Genomic DNA, 26,143 nt, shown 5'->3' on the forward strand with positions numbered 1-26,143 from the left:
TGACGAATTTTGGATATTTTCCACTACAATATATCATATTCAATGCGTGTTTTTAAGATACAGTGTACATGCCTTCTCCCAGTATGTTTACAGATGTTGTTAAAAAAATTTAAGAAATGATAACAAAGACTTATAAATGCTCTTGTATACGTTAAGCGGATTGATTTATCACAGGGCTTCTGCTAAGGCTCAATTTTTTGGGGTCCCAGGGACCCCTTCTTCAGATTTTTAAGGGGTCCCTGTTCTTCGCCCAAATTTGAAGCGGACCCCATTGACGAAAATTGAAAGGGTCCTCCGAACTTTTAATGCGTGCTGTACGCAATTTTTTGCGTAAGCAGAAGCCCTGTAATTTATCCTTGTATGAGATTTCGAATCTTCTTTGCCCATGTGATCCTGTACGACCGCGGTTCTCAAACGATGGGGCAAAGAGTGGCGGGCTTGATCAGTTGCTACTTTTCCATGTGCTCCCCCCAACGACAGGTGTTGGTCAAGGATCGACTGACTGACTTGGTGGCTGACCTGGTGTCCCAGATATTCTCTTCCAGTGTGGTTTCCTGAGGTTGCAAGTATCCAATTCCCTATTGCTGGTTCGGCAATACAAATATATATATATACTTTTGCGAAATTATTGACAGAGATCTTTGATTTCTTCGAGATATACCTTACCTAGTCAACAAAAAAGTAATGTTTATAATATCCGACTTGTCTCATCCAGGTAACTGAGCTTTTACCAGCATTTTAGAAGTCTGAAAGCGACAATTAACTTGTGGTTTTGCAACTTTTTTTTACCGTTTCAGAAAGGCTAAATGTATCGTTAACAGACTCATAATATCATTTAATTTTTGGATTTCCCTATATTTCTTTATTAACATGAAATCACAAAACACTCAAACGTGTATGCTGGATAATTGATTTGTTGGTTAATACTACTGATGTCATGGTTTTGAAGCAAAGTTCGTGTGTCTATGGTCTATAAAAAGCCATGTGATATAATTTATCTGCATTTGGCTTCACGCATCCCCAGTCTCTTAACTAATAATCGTTACTAATCCTTAATCTCTGGTTTACCTGCTAGTTAAGCTTGATATAATTGGATTAGAAATCACGTTTTTGCAGCTATAACATTTAAACATTTTTCCAAGCAGCTTATAAGCACCAGCCACAACATACGGGCTTTCCATAGCGAAAAGATTCTGTCTACCGGATTTCGAGAGGATAACACAAATGGTGAAATTTGCCTAGGTAATACTCAGAACCCAGAACGGGAAGGGGGAGAGAGAGGGGGTGGGTGGGTACACAGGACTTTCGGAAGAATGGAGCTACTGTAAGAGGCATTTCCGAGAAAGTCAATCTTTAACGCCCTCTTGAAACTTTGAGAATACCAGCGAGTTCCATGGTCTGAGTCCAATATAAAAAAAGGATCACTCGCCAGATCTTTTGGTGAGAACTTTTGGCAGGCATAGGATAGTGCGGTCTCCGAGGGGGTGGGTGGGCGATGTCTCGATGGAGAATAGACAGCGAGCAAATAAGTATGGATCAAGCAGCAGATAGGAGCAAAGGACTGTTTGGAATTAAAGGGCACTGTTAAGAAGAGAACAGTGTGGTTTGGTGTACATGCGAAAAAGTCTGGTCCAAGAACATATCTCGGACTGGTCCAGGAACAAATAACTGTGGAACTCAAAATGAAAGAACAGATGGGTTAGATGAAACAGGATTTATATAATAATTAACGTGAGTCAAATATTTTTGAAACCAGTGTAGAACAGTTCCAGAGATACTGTACATAGTGGCGTCTGAGGGAATGAAGGAGAGTGCTGTGATCAACAGTCAGACTGCACTGAAATCAAGCAGTCACGACAGATTTTCACGATTAAGGGCCAGAAATATTTATTATTTGTAACCTGCAGCAGCGCAGTCTCGAGACAGATCTGTGCTTAGTGGTGGACAGTATATGCTGACAGAAAGAAGAAGAAATAATACTAAATGTACAATTTACATAGCCACAATCACTTGACACAAAAACTAGGTCAGTATGAAGAACACGAATGAACAGAAAGATGGGAGACAATGAATTATTAAGACAATCACAGAGATAATGGTAACGGAAAAGAGTTAGTTAAAAAGTAATCAACAAAGGGATATTGGCAGGGCGGACTAATCAATAAATGGAGAGAGAGAGAGAAGGGTTTAGTAGCAGTGGACTGTGTTTAAGAGTAGTGCTCACGGAAACGAAGTGTTTTCATGCACGTTTAAAAGATTCAGAGGTGGATATAGGTGTATATATATATATGTGACAGAAAGGGAAATTAAGTTAGTCCCATATACTGCTGCATCATAGCTAAAAAGCTATATGTGATCGTACATTAATGTTTTGATGACAAGGGTATAGACAGCGCGCTAATCAGACAAAACCGAAGTTTTCTGGTTAAGATGTAAGGGAAAGGAGGTTCGGAGAAATATATATATAGGCAGTATATATATAATTAAAGACCTTCAAATGTGCGTCATATACACATTAAATAAGCATACATTCATACATATATGCATAATAGTACATGTAATGCACATGCCACTAAACGTAAAAGCAATACCTTTATTTTCAGTATACGATGCAGGAAACAAACAAAAACACGTTAGTGACGTACAGTGCTAAGCATCCTTGTTTCACACCATGCATAGAACGTAAGCGCGCGTAACCGCCCCCTTCCTGGTTTTGTTAAATAAAACGAGATAAATCATTTCTGCAATCTGTATTTTTTTTTTGTATTCTTTCCCAGCTGTCGCCAATCCGTTTTTCTCCCACTCTCTCAATACAATATTTTTGAATACAGAAGTAAACATATACATGTACTGTACTCTCGGAAATTTTACGCAGAGCCAGGTCATGTGATCTTGTTTAGGCTGTTCTGTTAAAGCACCTTTAACCGCTCCGAACGCTGCGTACAATATGATACTTCATATTTAAGTAGATATTTTAATTTTTCATAGTATAGTGAAGTAACATAGAAATAAAATAAACAATATAGTGATGCATTTCTATGAAAAAGCATCTAATTTTCAATTACCCGTTAGGCTTTTTTTAAAGAATATCCGGATGTGAGACTGGAATGAGAGAAGAGCTTACAAAATGGCGTCCCATGTGTTACTGTAGCCGGCGTTGGAGGAAACGCATTTATCGACCGATCTGTTGTACGCTTAATGTCGTCCGCAAAATTTTGAAGCAGCTTCGTTTAGAACAGGACAGCAATCACTAGTATGCATATTATTTTACTTCTTTTTGCACGCATTCTTACCAAATTGTAAGATTACTATCGTTTATGACTCTGGTCTAGCTGCATTGGCGCGTATTTTCTTTAAGTTGGTGACGCTCGTCTTGCAGAAGCGATCGTCTGACATTGTCATTTAAACAATTTGAGATTGAAACAAGTGTAACAGTGTGAGTTCACTGTAAATATGTGCGATTTGCATAGTATAGCGTTACGTTCAGGAAAAGAAATGAAAAAAACTTTCTGAAAAGTGCAGATTTAATCGCATGGTGAAAGTCGGACAAATCAACTCTAGTGTCATCCTGTGAAATTGTGGCTCTGATAATACTAGTTGAAGCATAAAGTGATAATAGTAAGTGCTTATTTTCCAAATTCATATCTTGCATCAAACAGTGATTGTTAATAAGAAAATGCATTCGACGGGTGCACAACGGATTCAGCTTTTGCGTTCTTCAGATAATATATTTTTGTGATTTTTTTTTTTTGTTGTTTCCCCGTTCTGTTTCCAAAAATCGGTTTCTGTCATTTTTTAAAAATTATTATCATTAAAATTGTACTTATTGTAATTACATATTTCGGAGATGTTCCGTATGTATAAATTTGTGGAACTGTAAACTATGTATAAAGATACATGAAGTTAAAAGTGAATTCACATTTCTGAAGTAATTTGATAACCTCCAAGTATATTGCCTTTATATCAATAGAATTCAGGTATAACATTAATTTCATTTGGTTTAAAATTAGAGTTGATTTGCACAGCAAGTTGCAGTTTTTGTTTACAAGTTCTTTTACTGAAATTTCAGATAGTTAAGCTGGTGACACCAATAAAACATAGTATTGCAGTATGTGCTGTGTTAGAAATTACAATGAAGTATGTTGATGCTTTAGGATAGGGACTGTTGCTTTGATTCATTGTAAGACATTTTTATAAAGGTTCTAAATGTGTGTGCCCGTAACAGTTTGTGTAGTTTATTGTCTTAACTGCAATTAAATTTTTTTTTTTAAATTCACTTTGTTATTATGCTTTGAAATAAATGTAAATTCTGCAGATACTTTAGGATTAGACGAGGCTGAAATTCAGCTTTAGGACAAGAACCTGACTGTGCCAAAAAATGGATAAAGAGAAAGAAAAGTCAGAGGAGTCTGAGCCAGACAGTGAAAAGACAGGGGAGGGAAGTGCTAGTGGAAAGGTAAGTTGTATGTAAATAATACATAAGTAGTTAAGTATTTTTCAATGGCAAAAGTGTGTTATATATGCAAGAGTCTAGAAGCATTTTAATGAAATTTTTCATTTTAGGTCACCTCCAATTAAACATTCTTTTAAAGTTTTATTGATTTTTAAAATATTTTTTTTAACAAATTAAAGGTCTAGAAAAAAGGGTGAGTGTAGCTTTGTGTTATCTTTGTTTTTCACATGCTAGTGTATTTGTTTTGGAATATGTATACATTTTTACCTTGTAGCATACTAACATTTTTTCATGGACTATATGTCAGAAAAAGACATTCTAGAATTTTTTTTTTTATATTAGGTTTGTCTGGTATAGAAAATTCCACAAGATATTTCTGGGACATGTTTTTATAATTTGTGTTAGCCAATAAAAATTTGATTTTGGTCTTTTAGTGTAGCTTATTAACATAGTTGGTTTTGAGCGTTACTCAGGCTCAGAATTTTATGTAAAATAGCTTTTAACATTACTTAGGTTTGGAATTTTACGTTAGAAATGATTATTTTCTAAGCATTACTTAGCCTTAGAATTTTATATAGAAATTGTTAACTATGTAGCACTCGGGATAACCTAAACCCCATTAACTGATTAAGCATTAAGCACTTTTCCATAAATTCTAAGCCTTTGTACAGTTTAGGTGAATCAGTTTACCTAAAATTCTGATCCAGTCAGGTTTAATATCAAGGACGTTAATGGTACTAAGTCCTTAAATTTAAACAGATGGAAATAGTGCAGTTACATTAAAAATACATATTAATATAATAAAGTAATGAAAGTGTATGTGACAGGATATAACATGCTGCATATTGAGAATTTTATGCTGAAGGCATACTAACATTTTTGCTGTCTGCTGCGATATCACTGCGGGGACTTTTTCTAAGTGCCATCAGGTCTTGAAGACTTGGTGAATTAGGTTCCACACTTGTTTGCTGGCTTACATTATTTATAGTCAGCCGCTAATGTTCTAAAATAAATTTTGTAGAACACTGACCCAAAAGAATTGCTCCACTTTATATCCATTCATCCTCTTTTATGACAGAGAAAACGTGTTGTATACAACATGGAGCCCCGAACACCACTGAAACGTCAGCGAATCCCTGTTCAACGATTCCAGTCTCCTCTTGAAGAGCAGGAAGGAACAAAAGGGAGAGGTGGAACACCGACCTCTGCAAAAGAAGATGTTGCAATAGCATACAAGAAAAATGTGTATCTAGCTGTGAGGGGAGCGGAGGGTAGGATTATATTTAGTATTTATACAGTCAGATGTGTGGGTATATAGCACATTTTGTTACAGCATAAATGTTTTGTGTAAATAAATTAAAATGCTTTTTATTTCAGATTAAGGTTAGGGTTGACAATTTGGTCAGCGTACAGTATGATGCAAAGAGAAGGATTTATAAACTACCATTAATGCATTAATTTTTAAAACTGAACACTATTATTGTAAAAGTGATTGCCAATGCCTAGGCTATTCTTCATACTTTATTGGTAAACTAGTACTTGTACAGGGTTATATGATTAATTTATTTTCTACAAGCTGGCCAATGGACAAGCGCCCTTTTTAGACATGCCTATTACTCAGATGCTGCTAGATAAGATCAATGGGACAAAACCTATGCTCGCTTACTTCACCACCGTGGGACAGTTCCTCATACTTCCTTATTGATCTCAGAATTGACAACTGTATGCTGTTAGCATTTATTATGTATGTGCGGTGTTCTTTGTGTAAAACATTTTGAGTTCGCCTTAATGGTGGAAAAAGGTGCTGTAGAAATTATTATTATACATGTTCGACTAAAAAGTTGCATTTTCCGATTTCAAGATTTCTGTACACAGAGATATCTTATAATCAATCTTATGCACAAGTAGCAGGGTTACTTGAATTTTTCTCCAGATTATTGTCTTTTTCTGCAGGCTCCTTTTTACCTGTGCCGCACACTGCAAAATGTGAGGATAGGATCGCGACGATTCCGTATTCAGTGGTTGTCTCAGGATCAAGCAGCTGATGTGTACAAGTTTGACTACATTGACTTCACCGACATAGAATGTGTATTGACTGATGTCAGAATGGAGCGTGTTGCTCGTGAGACATATCGACTCCCAGCATCAGAGAAGTTACGTGTGGAGAAATTATTGAACAGAACTTTGCAGTTTGAGTCAGGGGATCTTATGGAAGAAGACCTTTTGGAAAATGAGAAAGTACAAGACGGTGAGTGACAACTGTTTAAATGGAATATATTTGGTGGCATTAGAGTTAAATGCTGCTTGTGGTTCAGATTATTTTCTGCTGCAGTATTCCAAAGTGCATGATATAAGCCATTGAACCATTAATGCAGATCTTGCTTGGGAATTTACCTTACAGTTATGTTTGTGCTGATACTTAAGTTGTCAAAAGACAAAATGTAAGTAGGAAGATGGCTTTAAAAAAAAAAAGAGGCGTTGAATTGACAAGTTGCTGATTTTGGGTGGGGGGGTTGTCATTTTTATCAGAACTTTGCAGTAGGAATTAAACTGTAAAGTAGTAGTTTAGAATCACTTAAGTTTCGCTAAGTGATATTAATAGACTAAGAATACCAGGACTGTTTAGGAATGTTAAGAAATATATTTTCTTTAATCATTAATGTCTGTTTTTAGATGAATAGGATGAGGTTATTGATTTTTCAGTAGTATAAATGAATTAATGAGAAAGAGTTGATGTTATAGATACATCTACTTATTGTCTTTAAAAATGTTTTAAACACTAGTGATAATGCTATGCTTTGTAATACATGACAGATTTATCAAAAGGATAGATATAAACATTTTCCTATACTGTGGTATATATGCATTAATTCCTGGGTATGGTAATGGATATTGAAAGAGGATGCAGAGCAGAAAGGGTTTTGTAATGTTTGCATTGCATAGAATGTTGATGCATTTGTACTTTTCATGACATAACTGTCTTTGTAGGTTGTGACAGTAAAAGTCTTGTAGATAGGAAGTTTTCTTGATGTGAGCATGTACCTCATTGCTTCCAATAAGACATTGTTTTTGGAAAAAAATAACTCATTTCAATGAAGACAGGATTTTTGGAAAAACTTGTTTCTTATAAGAAAGTTAACTGCTATACGAAATAAGCGATTGTGTTGGTGATAAGATAAGGCTGTTGAATGTATCTTCAGGTGCTAACTTGGAGGATATTGGCACACCACCTACCAAAAAACTGAAGACATCAGGTTCCAAAGAGTCTTCACCAAAGAAACGTGCAGGTAATGGTCTAACAGAATCCAGATGTTGTCGTACATTTCGTATTTTGAGCCAATGTGACTGGAAAATACTGCCCCCCTTTAATTGCATATAGGGATGAGAAGAAGTCTGCAGCATCTACAGAATAGTATTCTTGATGTTTTCTTGCCGTGCAGGATATCAAGAGTCTTTAATTTTTTAATTTTTTTTTTTTTAACAGGGAGGGAGGAAGGGATACTCAAAGGCTAAATAGTTTCTGAATTTTGCAGTATCATCAGTGTGCCAGTTTTTGTTGCTGCCTATCTGAGGGAACACTTAAGACAAGTTTTAAAGACACTTATTCCTTTCAGGACCCAGAACTAAAGCATCCTCACTTGCAAAGGATAAAGGTAACAGTGGTTGTCTGTTTTAGACATTCTGCTTGCTTTCCCTTCTTTGATGAAAGGAGGGAGAAGTGGTGCAGTGTTATTGAAAGTAGAGGAGCAAGCTGTTTCTTTTAATTCTGACAAGCTGTGCTTCTTTGTGGATTATGCTTGTTATTTTGTTATATAGGTGTTTGCTTCCTGCATGTACTACCTCTTTATTTGTTGTTTAGATCTTGAGATATATATATACCATTGATTTAATTAAAATGCTGTGGTTGATTGACGAGGATGTGTGTGTGTTTGTAGACATCTTGCTTTCTTGTTAAATTTTTTTATCCTAAAAATCTTAAGTTAATGCTATATTCTTTGTGTTCTTTTACTTAATTAATGCGTGGTTTCCTGGCAAAACATGCCAGCATCTTATTTAATATTTTCTCCAGATAATCAAGTCATTTCCTGATTTGCCAGAATTTAACATAGAATCAACTGATGTGGAATATTCATTATTTACTATCCTTTCACTCTTGGCAGATTTCAGAGCAATCACCAGGCCAGCTTGAGCTTAATTTTTTATGACCACATTGCTTTGTGTGTTTTGGAAATGTAGCGTATAATTATTGTACACATGCATGGGTGGGTGTCTTTCAGAATCATCTCAAGTAGCTGTATATATTCCCTGCATGCTAGCATTGTATTCTGTGATTTTTTTATTTTTTTTCAGATTGAAAAAAAAGTATTGCATTCCTGACATGCTTTTGTGTATGTCTTTGATGCTAGATTGTACTTGGTTTAGAATTTATTTGAAAATTTTAATTGAAGGCATTGTCTAAGTTAATTTTGAAATAGTCATTTGACACTGTACTTCATGCATGCATTATAATATAATGCTTTAGCCCATACTTAAATTGCTGGTTTGTTATTCTACTCCTTAAAACATGTACTTACTTAAATGACATGCGCACACACACACCATACCAGTTGTACTGGTGAAAGATCACATCTAGACTATGGCATAGATGCTTATTGCTTTTTTATCTATTCTGATAATGTATTTTAATTCACAATGTACTACATAGGTTATTTTTTTTATAGACTGAACTTGTCAGTTGCATGGTCACATTTCTTTATGTTCCTCAGCCTCCTGTGGTCATAACAAGTTGTTGTTAGTGTGATCAAAATGTTTCCCCTAGATGGTCAGTTATTTTGTAAGTATGTTATATAGTGTTAACATTTTGACACGTTGTGCTGTTACTAATACTTATAGAGCTTGTTATTGCACTTTTTGCATCTCAGGTGAATGCTAATTTGTATTCTAGAGAAAGAGAAAAAACTCAAAGTCAGAGAGAAGGGAAAGAAACCTAAAGGGGAAAGGGGAAAAGGACCAGATGGGAACCTCAAGCCAAATCCGAAGATCAAAATATTGGAGAAAGATCCTTTCTTTGATGGAAAGTAAGTGAAATAATTACATCAGAACTGTCATTTCTATCTGAGTAATGGTGTATTTGCTAACATTTTTTATACAAGTGTTGTATGCATATATGTACATGTGTCTTTGTAAGATCTTTTAACCACTTTATACTTCAAGTATCAAGTGTAAGCGTGTGCAAGAGAATGTTTTAAAAAACCTCCAAGGCTCATGAGACTCTTTCTTTATTTCTAGGGACCCTGGACCATTCATATCTGTTACTGTTCAGAGTCGCCTTGCCTTCAGTGCTGTTGCCAATGGTGATGTTGATCTCCTGAAAGAACTGATTATAAGTGACAAAGTTTATAGGGTTAGTTTGTATATATATATAGTTATATTAACAACATTGAATATGTATGCTGTATGTCCCCTTCTGCCCTTCATAGGACGTATACATAAATTGTATATATATATTGTTTTCAATAATAGCCCCTTAACAAGCAGTTTGGTCAAAGTGGCATTAACTGTCTTAATGTTAGTTTAAACATATAACTATAACTATTTTAAAGCCACCATCTAAAAATCTGCCATAGTCATGTGTTTGAAAATGTGTCTTGTCAATAAGGGATTGTTACAATAATAACTTTGTACATGTATCATACAGACCAAAGACGTTCAATCAGACCATGTTTTCTTCCTTTTTCCAAACTGATGTGATCTTTCTGAACTAAACATCTAATGACGTTGTGGACAAACTTTTGTGATTTGGATTTTATTTTTAAAATTAATGGTGCAAAACAGTTTTGTCCAACTTGGACATTGTTTTTGATACATGTATTTATGCTAGATGTAGTAAAAATTTTAAATGTGGCCATGCTTTATTGGTGTTTGCTGTAAAACAATTCGGGAAATGTCAGGGGAAAATTTGTATCATTCAGAGTAACATGGATCCTGTAGTATTTCTCTCTCTTCTAATTTCTGATGGACATGAGTAAATGGGTGTTCCTTATAATACTGAAAGAACATGCTGATATGGTTGTGTAGTACAAATGTATGGCCATTTCAGGGATGGTGAAAAAGCAGTGGGTAAAATATCTCTCTGCTTAATTTTTTTCTATCTGACTGCCTAATCTGAAAATTGAATGTCCCTGCAGTTAGAGCAGATGGGAATTGAGAGTTTGACAGTAGAAATTTGTTCTTTTTTTGTAGCTGGATTTGCAGCGATCACCAGATGTTAGCAAGAATCCCCTAGATTTTGCTATAGGAAAAGAGTCAAAAGAAATGATTGAACTACTGGTATCTGACATTTTCTCATTTGATAATAAGCGTGTTCAGAAAGGACCACCAGTAACTCTGCTGAAAGAAACTAGCACTGGGATGTAAGTAAAATTTTTCTTGTCTTTTTCTCTGTTGTTTTTATAATTATTTCTTTGTTGTTTATTTTCTGTCCAGTTTTTATTTTACTTAGTTCATTGTTTGAAAGATGGGAGTGAGATCATATCAGAGGCAAGACCATCTGAAAATGGCAATATGCAAAAACTTGGAATTTTTAGGTACAATCCTGTTTTTCTGGGTGTGGAGCACATCCGATCTTTAAGTATGAGCAGAGGAGGTAAAGAAGGCAACAGTGCTTTTGCGAAGGTGAGCCTTATAGCCTTTTACTCCCTTTTCCCCATCCCTTTCTTTGTTTTTCTATTTTTCAAACAGTACCGCTGTAATTGTTACGATACTCTTTTGTTACAAGGCATTAATCTCACTGCTAGGCAGGAAAATGCATTAAAAGTACTTTATTATTATGATTATTAAATGATAAATGTTGCTCTTTGGCTTAGATGCACATGATTAATTATTTTGAATTTTTATAGGAATAGCCATACTTGAACAAAATTTTTTTTAAATAGGCATTTGTTTTCTTTTCTTGTGATCTTTGTTATAAGTGCTGTATTCTTTTTAAGCCATGTTCTTTGTGATTTTAAATTAAGTTATTAAATTTTATTTTAATGTTTTCAATAACCTAGGACATTGCTGAGCCACGCAGTGAAATTGACAGTTACATCCAGAATGCACTGGTAAAGGGTATTTCACCCGACTTGCTTGACTTCCTTATCAATCTCTTCAGCAGTGCCACTTCTGAGAGCAGAGATTCTGTGGTGAGATTCCATGATGTTAGATGATAGTAGTCTTTTCTGCTATTTTACCCCCCAACTTATTAAAAGTTGAGACGTGCAGTCTTGTGCTTTTCATTCTTATTGAACCTTTGTAAGGCTTGCCTATGATAATTGTTTTTCATTAGAGTGTGGTTGGTGCACAAGTTTGTTTTTTTTTTTTTTTTTTTTTTAAAGTGTTGGTAGGTTTTATAATTTTCTGTAAGCCTTTGGTTGGGAACAGTACTATATATATAAGTTCTAGGATTATTATTGTTACATGAACAGGTTAATGATATTACCTCTGGTCTCTGAATTAACATTTTTAACAGTAGCATTAAATCCTATTGTCTCTGGATGTAGGCAAGAGTAAGTAGAGGGTCAATTTGTAAAAGCTGCTATGTGAAAAACTGTACCCATCAGAACTTAAAAGTTTGCTTTTTGTTTTGTGTTTCAGGTGGACCAGTTTATCAATAACATTTATATTGCTCTTCAGAATGGTCACAGGCAGATAGCAGCTAGACTTGTAGCGGAGGCTGTTCGCCTGGGTGGCTATGGGTATAACTACTTACATGAGGAGGTTGGAAGATTTTTTAAAATAGTTATTGAAATTTTGTTGTTGCATTTGGCGGAAAAAGTACTTTAATTTTACTGCTATTCTTCTTCATACTGTAATATAATAATAAAAATATATGTTTCAGAAAGCTATCATCTTCTAAATCGAAAACTTTTTTGTTTACACAACGATATCTGAGAATTTTCTTAATTTTTATTTGAAAGCCATTGTGAATCAAGTGAACACTTTTGTCTCCTTCCTGAAAAAGATCATTAAAGAACAATTAACAAAATCAAGAAAATCTGTACCTCACCAAGAATAATCTCGCATAGTGTATGTAAACATCCACAAAAATGTTAAACCTGGCCTCGCTATATAACGGGGTTTGTAAGGGTTCAGTGTAAAACAGGAGGAAATCCAATAAGCAAAAACTGGGCATCACCCAAATTCAAATCACTCAGTCATGAACAAAAAAACAAAAGTAAGACCAAAGAGATTGTCTTTGATTTTCATTGGAATTTTCCACCAAGTCCCATACGTGCCATCCATGATATATCCCCATTCCTGAAAACATGCATGAATCCTAAGGATGCTATTTTATTCTCTTTCTTCTGGCTTCACCAAAATATCTGCTTACAGAGTAGATCAAATTGAACTGTTTTGTCCAGGTCCTTCGATTCACAAAAGAAGACCTTCGAGATCATATCCTTGCTGCATCTGTACGCAAAAAGCCATTTGACAACAGAGGCGTAAGTTTTCCTAGAATAGTTATTAGATTTGTTGTTCTATTCAGTAATGCTGTCCAAAGGGGATTTAACCATCAGAATATTTTCTATTTTATTTACCATCTCTATTTCCTTCATTGAAGTAAAACAAACTTATTTAAACACTTCAGTGCAATGACATCGTGTTGTAATGCCTTTTATGGTCACTGAATATCAACATTTAAACAACAATAATAAGTAACTCTGAAAATATAGCATTAAAAATGATGTAACTTTTAACTCTTAATCATGGTTTTTGATCCTTTTATTTATGGAAATTTTTTTACATGGAAATATGGGATTTCATGTATAACTATGTGATTTCAACAATCAAGGACATGTTACTGATGAGTTATAGGAAATATTAACTACATACTATCTGAAGGAAAACAATATTTTTTTTTTGTTTTATATCTTCATATTTTAATTTTCTTGTACTGGTGGAAGTTAAACATAACTGCACGACTCATTCTTTGAGCAGATAACTCCTCTTCACTGTGCGGCAATCAACCCAAATGTGAAGTATCTGAAAGCCCTGCTGACTATAGAGCCAGATATCACTCTGATGGACCGCTCACACAAGCGTCTGATACACTATGCAGCTGTCTGTGAAGGCACAGGACCACTGGAATTTCTGTTGCAAAAGTAAGGGAGTGGAGGAGAGAGAAAATCAGGTTGTATATAATGGCTGGGATTTGTAGAAAGATGTGCCATAGCCATTGAGGCTAAAATAACAGGTGGTACTTGGCAGGTAAATTGTTGAGATCTGCATATTGATGGCTTAATATTTATATGTTTATCAGTGTCTTTTAAAACCTACAGCAGCAAATTGTGTCGATCCTGAGCTTGATACAGAGTTAATAGACCAACTAAGTTTAGCAAAGACCATTTTAACCACTCAAAACTGGATATCCTTCGTTAAAAGTTTGTCTCAGAGATGTTTTTTCCTGCCCTCCTCCATTGGCTCATTTCATTGGCATTGTAGATTGAGGTACTCTTATAACATTATAGAAACAACAGTCATGTACTTCATAAAAGTTACACAGGAACATTTACATGTTTTTTTATAAGACATTTTCATTCGTGATCCAGAAAATTGCAGACATAAATAACATGGAATATTTTAAGTGAGAGGCATCAAGAGGAAATAGTGGTTTTAGGGTGCATCGTCAAAACAACCCAAAATATTAATACATATAAAAAATACTTAAGGTTTAGATGTGCTTTTGTTAAAATAGTATTTTGATGATTAATTCTTTTTTCACACCAACTCTCAGAAAATGGCTATTGTTTGAGCCTTGGCTGCATGTATGACAAGAGGTTATTAATTTTTGTGTATTTAAAATTTTTGTTATTATAATTTCAGGGGAGCCAATCCATATGAAGCTGATTCAATGGGTAATTTGCCTTTACACAGAGCATGTGATGCAGGTCGAGCACATAATGTGTCAGTCCTCCTCAAATATGCACAAAATGCAGGTAAGAACATGAAGTAATGACGAGCTGTGATATATGGCATGTACTATTTTAAATTCACTCATTCCGTCAGTTGGGCTCACTTTACATACGAACTGTAGTTTCATATTCTGTCATGACAGCATTAACACATCATTGCAAAATTCTTGTGAGCTATTGTTTATTTGTGAGCACAACAAAACTAAATCATTCTGTTTTTTGGAGTGAGATGGTACAGCAATCTCTGACATAAGGAGTAGTATTGCACTGGTTAGCATGCTGGTAGCTAGCCAGGCCATAAATCAGCCTTTTGGGTCCATTTAGTTCTCTGGCAGACTGGCTGTTAGCTTGCTTAATTCAAAGGGTTAAATTAAGCAGAAACAAATGTTATAGCTACCAAGAATTAACTTACTTTGTGACAAAGATTTGCTAGATGACCATGTCATCTGGTAAAGTCTATGTAATGGATTCAGAAGTTTAATGGCTTAACTAATGTTACCTGATGGCTTTTGTTTCAAAGTAGATAAATCGGATCCCTCTGTCATAAAGTGGGGCGTGGGTGGAGTTGACCGCCCTAACCGCTCATCCCTCTGTCCTATTCATCTGGCTGTCATGAATGGCCATATGGTGAGTTAAGAAAAATATGATGCACAGGTTTCCAGCAGAAAGGGTAAAGAGTTTGATTATTACTAAGAAAAATCAGCAATGTATTAATAACATTGCCTGCTAACACTAGAGGCAAATCATTATCTTGGCCAAATCTTTTGTTGTGTTACTTTCATCTACTTGATGTCCAGTTTGTCATAAAGTGTAATTTTATCAGTTTATCTTGTGACTGCAGAGCCTTTATTTACAGTAAACCATTTGAAAATTAGGTTTTAGATTTGATTATGAGTACATTAACAATAGTTTTTTTTTAAATTGTAATATTGAGTTTGAGCAAAGTCTGGCGAAGTAAACACATATTTGACATATTGCTTTCACAGGATGTTCTGCGTGTCCTGCTGAAAAACAATGTTAACGTCAACAAGCCACTGTCAGCATCTAAGAAAAAGGTTACACCTCTCATGCTAGCTGCACAACAAGGGTTTCTGGACATGGCCCGACTCCTGGTGCAGAGTGGGTCTAAGGTTGAACTCACAGGTTTGTCCTAATTGTCAATTTTTGTTGATGGCTCCTTATATTGAGATTTTGAAGTGTGTGTCAAATATTTTATTTTAGTTGTTTATTTCATTGTTTTCTGATCCTTTCTCCCATCCAATCCGTAATGTTTATGCAAGAAGTTTATGAACTTTGCTGTGTTGTTTGCACAGCTTTTAGAAGCCCCTTTTAAACATTTAATCATCACCACCATCATCACCAGTCCGCTAAGAAGCAGTATCTGGTTTGGGGAGGTGCAGCCTAACAATATAATCACCATTTCATGTTATTGAAGTATTTACATGTCTCAGTGTTTGCTTATTCCAGTCTGGAAAATCTGGGTATTAGTATTTCACAAAATAATGGACATATTTTATTTAGATAACAGCTCTAGCAATTAATTTTTTAATAGGTCTTTGCATGAAATAACAGTTATAAAATTTACTGGGTTTTTTAATTGATAAACAAGTGAGGAGAAAATATAAACACAAATTTTATGCTGAGCCCATTTTTTTGTTTGCCTAATTAGAATAATCATTTGTTCAATGGAAATTACTTATATTTTTAGGTTGTTAAAGTCTTTTAAACTGACATCAGAAGTAGGTTTAACAAAGGAAGTAAAAAATATTCCTGACCCTAGTAGTCTGAGTAGAGTGAACTTATGGTTCAGCATATCTAGGGTACAGCATGTTGAAGGTGGAGCCTAACTCAGCCGTTCTGCTTCCTTTGCCTTCCTCGTGTATCAGGTACCCATTTTTACCCACAGCCTCAAACCAGGAACTTTCTGCTTCCACAGTCAAGCCCTAACTTAAGAGCATTGAAATATTAGCAATAAATGGAAGTTAGTGGTTTCTCTAGTGTTTCTGTTGCTTTAGGTTCATCATTGCTCATTGCAGATAAGCTCAAGCGTACAGCCTTGACCCATGCAGTGATAAATGGCAATGCTAATGTGGCTAGTTACCTGCTATACCTGGGGGCTGATCCCAACCATGTGGACTCTTCTGGCAATTCTCTGGTTCATTATGCTGCTGCCTATGGCTGGTACCACTGCCTTCGTCTTTTGATCAAAGATGGCGGAGCTGCTCCCAATGTGGAAAATGAGTGGAAGGTGCAGAATATGGCACAGATACTTGTGTGGCGTGGGACTGATAGTTGTTGACATATTATCTCAAAGAGTTAGTGCAATGAAGTAATGATTTGGATGAAAGGATTTGAGGGAAGGGGGACAACCTGAAAAGGTTAGGGGATGACCATTACCTTTAACGATTTGAAGGAAATCATTGTTTATAAATTATTAATTTCTTTTTTTTTTTGCTCTTTTTTCAGACCACTCCCTTGGCAATAGCATTTCTCAAAGGGCACACTGGCATTGTGGACTTCCTGCTGAGTCTGCCAAAGACGGACATCAACTTCAGAAATGATGAAGGTAGTTGATAAAATGTTATGAGACTAGATATTCATCTTTATGTAATGCCATGTGTTCAAATGAAGAGAAATGCTGCAGCAGAAAAGACATTAGAGAATGCCTTAACGATCTTGGATGAATTTTAAGTTGCTCTTCTTTAACTTTGACAGATTACAATAAGCGGCATTTGCACTCTAGCCATTGAAGTTGACTTTGCTGCTCAGTCAACTTTGTTTTGCTCTCTACCCATGTGCTGTGCCCAGCTAATGAATTTTAACACTTTCCTGTTGCTAGTTTCAGTTAGCTTTTGTGCCACCTGCTGTCACTGACTTTAGTAGTGTAAGCTATGAAGCCTTAGCATGAATTTTTTTAAACAGAAAATAAAGAAGATTCAGAAAGACTTGTCATTTTTCTAAGAAATAAAATAATGCTTTGATGGCATGATTCTAGTATCACTTCGTTGCCCAGAAGATGTTAGAATATTCAGAATGTTCCTACAGAAGATGTTAGAATATTCAGGATATTATGATAGACAATGAATGGTCCAGCTGTGGAGTCTAATCATCTGATGACTTGTGTCCTATATTTACGCAGAAAGCAATGTATACTTCACACCAGCCATGTGACTCCTAATAATTTTATTTATATAGCACTTTCCCCTGCCATCAAAGGCTGGCTTAAAGTTCTTTACAAAAATAAAAACACACAGACATAATAATAGTAGCTGGCATGTTCATGATCCAGTTTGGTATGTTATAAGGGGTGCTGTGTTGTCATGCCTATGCCCAGTCTGATATAGTGTTGAGGGTGGTAGTCCTCACCATATCGATTCTTTAAGATGGCAGTTCATTCACCATCTTCATTTGGCAGTACCAGTAACTGTGCTTTCTCATCTACTACATTGTTTTGAACAGTTGGGGGCTTATCATATGACATTATTTTAATTCTTTCCTGATCTTCCCTTTTTTTATTTATTTTTATTTTTTTTGTGTGGGTTGGGTCAAGTGATGGTTGGAAAAAAGAGGGCAATACTTACCTGATCAGTATATGTTTGCATGTGCAAATCAGCTTTCATTGGTTAGAGAGCCTATTATTTCTTATGGTCATGTCATCTCTGGTAAGTCTGGAAGGAAGAGAATTTACAGCAAAAATTTTATTTTTATTTTACTATTGAAGTATTAGCAGGTTACTGTCTGGTCATAAATTTAAAGATGCTGATGTTTATTTTTGCCAAGATACACAAGTATATATAATGAAGAATAAGTATTTAGTGCTTTATTCTTTGCACAGGGATGACACTCGTCAGTATTGCTGCTTCCAGTCGCTTACAACCAGGTTTAGAGAAAGAAGTTGACTACCTAGTCAAGGAGAAGGGTGCTGACCCTAAAATTACAGATATCAATGGATTCAATGCTGTAAGCTCAAAATATTTATTTAAAAAGGAGAGTATTGAAAGTCATATAGTTTAGACATTATCTGATTATTTACTAATTTGCAAGATCGTGAGACTGGGATGATTCACATATTTGTGCATACTTGTTTATTAATGAATAATGCAGTGAAGATGCAGAGCAAGTGGCTTACGATACACCATAAGACACAGGCCACAGGGTAAAAATATGCAACATGCAGGCCCTTTTACCTCAATTTGGAAAAAATATGGGAAATACTTTTTTTAAAGTTTACAAAAGGGTGAATTATTGAATTTGAATTTATGGAGGCTGACAGGATGACACTTTATTATTCAAAGCAGCGAACAGAAAGGTGAAATTCATTTACACATGCAGATCTTTGTTCTTTGACTGAACACACTGATGCAAGAGTACTGGTTTTGTAGGTAGCACCATTTTCTGTGAAAGGCTGGTCATCCAAGCAAGTCTGAATATGTTCAGTTATTTGACACTCCTTTCCTCTGGGCCATTGAGCAATAAAGTAATTCTTTGAGGAAGATAAATTTCACCATTAAATTATTGTATGTTAATGTTTGTTGCAGCTTCATCATCTTTGTGCAAACAACATAAAATTGAAAGGGAACCAATGGGTAAGCAAAGAGCTTCTTTATTTTTACTTTTGATGTTTTCATATGGAATTAGCAGGGTTTGTAATTCTTCGCCCTTGGAGAAAAAATTCTGCCCAAATTATATTTTCCACTTGAGAAAGAAAGTCAAGAAGATGTAATGAGCATGATATGCAAATGTTATACACCCAAGCAGTGGTGTTTCATACCCCCCTCCCCTCACCAGATAAAGTCAAAGGCTAATTAACAGAAGGCACTGGTAGTTGACAAGTGAATTGGGTTTGAGGGTGGGGAGGACATGAGGCCCCTCTCTCCAGGTGTACACTTCAGGGTTAGGGTTATAGCATCTTCACAGTGAAGCGGGCTATACAATCACGCAAAGGACAGAACATGATAAACTGATAATGCAATAATGATGGCAGAAGGCAGAATATGTTAATCAGTGACATCAGTTTATCGATTTCTGACCCTTGCTGACATAATTTCCTTTTTTTTTTTTCCCAGGAGCATTACAAGGCCTGAATTAGTATAAACTGTTTCTTCTATTGAAATGTATCATTGCTTCTCTTGCAGAGTAAATAGTAAGAGGATCATGAATATACTGGTACTTAAAACTACCCTGAGTACATAGATTAAGACCCTCAATTTTGTCTTGTACTTGTTTTTAAAAAAAAGTGTCTTGGAAAATCTTCAGAATTGGGACAAATCTTTAAGGTAGTTAAAGCATATATGAGGGGTTGACTTTTTAAAAAATATTTTGATGAAGGAAAGGAAGTTAAGGGTTGTGTTTTACTTTCAGTCACCAGAGATCTGTGAAGAAGCCATGGACACAAGTGTGAAAATTGCAAGGACACTGATTGAAGCTGGCTGCGATGTTTCACTTCCTGCTGTCAATGGCAAAACACCTGTTTCCCTTGCATTGGAGATGGTAAATTAGTTTTTTTTTTTCTTCATTTGATCTTCTATACTTTGCTAGAATTTTGTGTAAAATCTCCTCATTAAGACCTTCCCTTCTGCAACCGCCCTCTTAGATTCAACCCAAATATTGTTCATGTATGTATTTTGCTGTATAAATGTCATCACTATTACAGCTGCCTCCCCAACACTAGATTATTTTCTGTAGAGATGAATGTTGTAAATGCCTCATTTCTAAGCAATGTGTCAATGATCAAGGTTAATTGGTTTCTCTTTATTTCTATGTAAACTGAAGGCTGGTCTAGGAGTGCCATTTTGTCTCAATATGGCACTAATACCTTATTCTGTCATGCATTTTAAGGTTAACTACAAACTAGTGCAGCTGCTGGTGGACAAGGGCAGTCAGGTACCGTCTGGACAAGAATGAAGAAGAAAAGAATATCCTGCATATTATGGCAGAGCAGTGCGTTACCACACCTATGTCACATCTTCTACATATTCTGGCTGGCAAGGTGATCACTTATGTTACCTTGTGTCCTTTATCGGCTTGATGGAGCAGAAAAGAGTGGAATTCTTCTTTTTTGAGTCTCTTGTATTTTAAGTGCAGTTTTTTATATCCCAACCTGTATTCTAAAGCCTGGATGTGTTAGTGTTTCACAAAATGAATCACCAGTTTGAGTTTTTTCCAGTGCTTTTTTACAGTTAACTCATTAATGACTTTCTTATGCTTAACACTTTGTGTTTGAATAAATTGATAGGGGATTTGTACTCAAACTCTTAGGCCTTGTTGAAATGGGCTGCTGACACTTACAGGCAGGGCCAGTGAGTGGGGACCAGGCTGATGACAGCATCAAAGAGGAAAAGATGGAAGTGGAGGGACTCAGTAGTGGAGGTGGTGATGCTGATAGCTGTACTAAAGCAGGAAAGTGCCGGCCAAACCTTCAGGAATCACTGAAGAAGATGGCAGCAGAGACAGACTTTTTGGGCTTCACGCCACTGTTGCGGGCATGCCAGGTTTACCGCATGTACCAGGTACCACGCAACCTAAAGCCTGCTCAGGTGGAACAGCAGCAAGAGAATGGTCGCCAGTTCATCCGTGCGCTAATTGAAGTTGCCGGCTCAGATGTCAATGCTACTGTCCAAGCTAAAAACATTCCTGATGCAAAAATACCACAGTATACATCTGAAGGTGGGTGTCATGTGCAGTGCTGGGGTAGACTGTGGCACCTGCATGAATTTCTGTTCATGACAGAACCTGTTTTTTTTTTTTTTTTTTTTTGGGTGTTTCTGGGTGGTGAAGTAAAGAAATATATTTTTGTAGCAATAAAAGATATAATGTTTGTCTATTATTTGATATTGTTGTTGGGTAAGTTTGATTCAAGAGTTTTAGTTCATTCTCCTTTTTCAGCATTCTACAGGATTGCTGCAAATCTGTAGAATCTTCAGAAATTTGTGTTATAAAAATTCAGCTGAATCAAATTGCTTTGGTTTGTTTTTTTTTGTTTTTTTTGTTTTTCCTTCAAATGCAAAAGTGATTTTCAAAATTGCTGGAAACCACTCTTAGTGTTCTCAAGAAAAAAGATTTGCAATTTCATTTTCATATATGTGATAAACACACGTAGCATTTATGTTCTGTGGATTTGCACAGGAAAGGCATCAGCTGTTCATCTCCTAGTTGACACAAAGACAGAAGTGCCGCTAAAGTGGGAGCGAAAGAGATAAATAGTCCTGGCCTTCAGCTGTTGTTGGAGTTTTCCCCCAACCTTGAACTGTGTGACATGAACTCTGACACACCACTTACCATTGCTGTCTGTAACAGAGACATTGACAAAGTCCAGCTCCTTGTAAGTGATGTTCTTATTCTAAGATTTTTTAAAAAGTTTGATTGTAAAGTAAGAAATAAATCAGAAAGATTATTCTTAAAGAGAGTTATTTCAAAAAATGTGTGCTGTTAACCTCTTGAGCTGATATACCAGTTATTGAATTTTTGAGAATTTGTCCTCTATTGCAAATATGATTGGAGTTTGTGTGTGACCTTAGAGCCAGTTAATACTCACCTTTTAGAATTTGTTAGCTGTTAGTGCTTAATACACTCACAATATGCCATATAGTATGTGCTGCTGGCAGCACAAGAATAATTTTTGCAAACAATAACTTTTATTACAATTATTGATTTTCGTACCTTTTATTTATTGCTCATTGTTGTATTATTTTACAAAATTTGATGGTTGTATGGGTGACAGTGTCATGGTCATTTTCTGAAGGAATTAAAAGGCTTTAAAAAGGGTGTCCCTTGTTTGCAGTTAGAGAAAGGAGCAAATCCTAATGTCAGTTTTTCCTACACCGAAAGAAAGGTCACACCAGTCATCTATGCAGCTATGTAAGTATTTTTGTGCCCATTGTAGCAGAGATATTTTGAAAAATAATGTGTGAGCTTCACCTCATGTATACAAGACAACCCTTCACCCAACCCCACCATTTGTGGTACAGCTATGGCAGGAAGGGATTTTAAATTGTCCCCTCCTGAAACTTGTACACCAATCGTGTGGCTGTAACAGAAGTCTTTGAGTCCCACAAAAGATGTGAACTTTTCTGACTCATAGGTTTGTACATAGGTTTCTTAGGTTTGTATGTGTGGGCTTATAATTCAGTTTTCAAGGATTCTGTCTCTCTCTCCAGCATAAAAGACTTGGCTCTTGTTAGACTCCTTCTCAACAAAGGTGCAGATGCAAGCAGGGTAGACGAGAGCAACAAGTTTTCTCTGTTGCACTATCTTGTCTTGAACAGAGGTACTGAAACATTTACTTTTTAATTTCTCACAGTTTTCATGTTGCCTATTCAGTTCAGTATGACTTTTGTAAAAGTTTTGTTCACAAATTGAAAAAGGCAAAAGCAGTTCACATAATATTTTTTGGGTATACAGGCTTTGCTTTAAAGATAAATACACTTGGATTTATAGTTGTAAAAATTATTTTTACTGACTAAGGAATAGTTTGTTAACAAGAATTCTTAATAGTTGTACTTCATTTATTTTTAATCTAGGTTCAGAATCGGAAATAATAGAACTGCTGAAGACCCTGATTCAAAAAGGAGTTGGTGTAAATGCCAGAAGCAAAGATGGCACTACACCTCTTCATGTTGCTGTGGCCAGCAATGCTGGTGGTGCAAACACCAGTACCACCATAGAGGAGTTCCTTCTGTCTCACAAAGCCGACGTTTTTGCCAAGACGGAGAATGGCAATATGCCACTGCACAAAGTTTTTGACAAGTAAGTGAAGTTTTAAATAAAATTAAGTTGCCTTTGCTGTGGCAGAGATTATCAGATGACTGAGGTGTATTAAGGATGACCTGTTTGCTGCTTCTGTGATAATTGCCAAGAATCATGATACTGAGCTGGATGTCTTAGGAAGACTCAAGAAAATCTTATATGTCTGGCATAGCATGTTGAAGGATTCAGCTTTGAGATGAATCTTATGCATTCTTTATTGTTTGGTTATTAAGGGAAAGAAATTTACTTTTCAGTACGTCTGGAGATCCTATAGAGTTATGCAGCCTTCTGACATCTGCAATGAATGATAAAATGGTAGATGAACCAAACAGCTTAGGGATGACACCACTGCATCTTGCTGCTGCACAGGGGGCTACTATCTGTTGCACTCATCTGATAAAAGTAAGTTTGTATTCTTTCAGCTCCCAGTTATTGAGACAAAGCCTTGCACCATAGTTTACTTTCTTCTTGTTGCTTCTCAGCAAGGAAAGTTCTCAACATTGTTAAACATAGTTATAAAAGTTCTAAAAAGTCTGAAAGACATTGACTCTTGCTTGCTGTCTTACAGCGTCAGGCACAGATCAATCGCAAAGACCTTTGTGGCAACACTCCTCTGTCGTTTGCAATAAAAAACAAGAAAGACAGGTAAGCACTCTGATTTTAATATGTGGTCTGATTTTGTTTCATCTATCAGTTGCTTTGGGGGGGGGGGTGTGTTTCTCCAACGATTCGTTCCTGTACCAAAACAACATTACTTGAGTGACAGCTTATGGATATTTATTATTAATACATTTATTAATGTATATCTTGTTTCCTCTGCCTGCTGTTATTTCGGAATCAATGACCGATTCTGCAGCATGCATCTTTTACATTACCAGTCTCCAAGTCTGGCAAAGAAGTTCAAGTGGACACCGTAGGCAGTTGTTTTTGTTGTCGCAATGACATTTGTGTGCTCTCAGTTTTATAATACAGTTTTATGTAATAGTGGTATTTAGCTGATTAAACACAGGTCATTTGTGTGAAAATCCTAATGCAAAATGTTGGCTGCATACTGTTGAGTTTGCTGTCGGCATGAAGTTCTCTCTTCATATCATCTCGAGTTTTTATTAATTTTTCTCCTGCCTTTTTTATTTACTGTTGTGGCAGTCTATAACACAGCAGTAATCTTTTACAGTCTTTCTCTTTACACTCATGTGTCTCCGTAAAAGCAGCTGAATGGCTGATCCTTCAGCTACTTCTTTGACCACCGACCATCATATACTGCGTATGCACTGTCTGAATAATTGATGAAATACCCTTATTAAAATCATTAGATAATATAATGCAGTTAAATTTTGAATCAACGCATGACCTAGCTGATGCAAAGTTGCCTTCTAGCTGCACATCTTGTCCACACAATGATGACATCCACGTATTTGGCAATCAGAATGCCCACATCATTCATTTTATCCAAAACTATGGGTTTGTACACTTGAGTAAGATTGGTTTATTTTTAAGTCACAAATTCTGATAGCATGAGATTGCTTAATGATGTTAGACCTCACTTTAGTAATTGTGTAATACTTTACAAAGGAGCATGTCAAAGTATCATGTGCATTGTTTGTTTTCAGTTGTGCCATTGTACTTCTGCAGCAAGAAGCAAATGTAAACCACGAAATAGTGCTTTATGATCCTGTCGTTGAGCGGCAAAAAGAAAGTCCTGTCAAAGTGCAGGAAAAAACACAGTCAGTAGAAAAGAAAGAAAAGACTGTTCTTAAATGGCGACCACTGCAGCAGCAGCAGAAAAAAGAGACAGAACGAAAGAGAGAAGCTTACTCAATTTTCCAGGTAAATCATTTTGTTTCCATCTATGTATTATATGCTGCTTGTAAGACTATAAGATTGAAGGATTCGGACAAACTGTCCTGGTCTGTGTATGAATTTACTGAGGCAGTTTCTAATTTATCAAAGATTGCTATATTCCTTTTTTTATTTTTTTTTATTTTTTTGTTGCAGTGTTATATTTGCCTTTAACTTTATTGCTATGCGTTACTGTTATTGTTGCAACCCATGTTTTGTAATGAAGATTCACACAGCAATGAAGAAGTTATCACTGGGCCATTAACAGAGAATTGTCTATGTCAGGTTGATATGTTTAAAAAAGTAAAAACTGTGATGTTGCAGGGAGCCCTTTACAATGATTTACAAGGCGTTGCCTACCTTCTTCTAGACAAAACAGGCATTGGATTCTCCTCTGTTGAGGTAATTTCATTAGCTCACCATTGAATGGGGGAAGGCTGCTTCAGATGTTTAATTATTAGATACTTATACTATGACTCCTGTTTTCCAGATTTGGACAACCTTGTGCCCCTAGAAGTGATTATGACTGTATCTTGTTTTTGCAAAGTGCTTCAGTGATGGGGAAAGAGGCTATAGAAATTACATTATTTATTATCAGTATCAACCCAGTATCCCTAAATAATAACTATTGATGATTTCAGCTACCTACAAACACTTTCATCAGTATGCATATGTGTATGTCTGTTATAAAGATTTTTTTTTGACACCTGTTTTAACTAGGAACTTGTCATTGTTCATTCAGTCTTACATTGAGGCTTTATGTTTACACTTGTTGTTGAAATGTTTGTAAATCTTATAAAAGTGAATGGAATTTAACAGGCAGCTCTCAACGTAAACAAATACAATGTTGCTCTGCGCTTGATACATCGAGCGCCAAATTCAAGTTGTCTGCAAGGAAAGAACAAAGAGAATCAAACCCTCTTTCATATCCTGGCTTGGAAAACACGTGCCGGGGCTTATGAGGATCTACAGCTCAAGGTGACCTGGTTGTTTGTGTTTACAACAGCAAATACATTTATATGCTCTTTCTTCTCTCCCTCCCTCCCACCCGTCCCACCTACCCGATCCAATAGCCACCTACCCATTCAGAATGTAAGACAACATGAAAACAGAAGTCATATTGGTATAGTTGTTAAGAATAAAATGATTTTGC

The 26,143-nt window shown here is 35.9% G+C and overlaps 1 protein-coding gene across 1 annotated transcript in view; it reads left to right on the forward strand.

Annotated features, from left to right (window-relative positions):
• Positions 1-3,096: 3,096 nt before the first annotated feature.
• LOC112570344 (tankyrase-like protein) overlaps positions 3,097-26,143 on the forward strand; it is a 42,778-nt gene continuing 19,731 nt past the window's right edge. Inside the window, 34 exon segments of the mRNA XM_025248742.1 lie at positions 3,097-3,253; positions 4,316-4,456; positions 5,532-5,724; positions 6,407-6,701; positions 7,654-7,740; positions 8,068-8,106; positions 9,399-9,531; positions 9,743-9,857; positions 10,697-10,866; positions 11,041-11,128; positions 11,506-11,637; positions 12,089-12,211; positions 12,856-12,936; positions 13,433-13,596; positions 14,318-14,430; positions 14,927-15,033; positions 15,393-15,549; positions 16,443-16,654; positions 16,873-16,972; positions 18,242-18,366; positions 18,945-18,992; positions 19,768-19,896; positions 20,245-20,298; positions 20,300-20,395; positions 20,697-21,072; positions 21,564-21,727; positions 22,187-22,263; positions 22,563-22,672; positions 22,926-23,151; positions 23,406-23,553; positions 23,720-23,796; positions 24,762-24,978; positions 25,315-25,392; positions 25,810-25,968. Of these exon segments, the coding sequence (XP_025104527.1) occupies positions 6,560-6,701; positions 7,654-7,740; positions 8,068-8,106; positions 9,399-9,531; positions 9,743-9,857; positions 10,697-10,866; positions 11,041-11,128; positions 11,506-11,637; positions 12,089-12,211; positions 12,856-12,936; positions 13,433-13,596; positions 14,318-14,430; positions 14,927-15,033; positions 15,393-15,549; positions 16,443-16,654; positions 16,873-16,972; positions 18,242-18,366; positions 18,945-18,992; positions 19,768-19,896; positions 20,245-20,298; positions 20,300-20,395; positions 20,697-21,072; positions 21,564-21,727; positions 22,187-22,263; positions 22,563-22,672; positions 22,926-23,151; positions 23,406-23,553; positions 23,720-23,796; positions 24,762-24,978; positions 25,315-25,392; positions 25,810-25,968 (4,047 nt within the window). The 5' untranslated portion in view covers positions 3,097-3,253; positions 4,316-4,456; positions 5,532-5,724; positions 6,407-6,559.

This window comes from Pomacea canaliculata, linkage group LG8, assembly GCF_003073045.1.
Source record: "Pomacea canaliculata isolate SZHN2017 linkage group LG8, ASM307304v1, whole genome shotgun sequence".
NCBI lineage: Eukaryota > Metazoa > Mollusca > Gastropoda > Architaenioglossa > Ampullariidae > Pomacea > Pomacea canaliculata.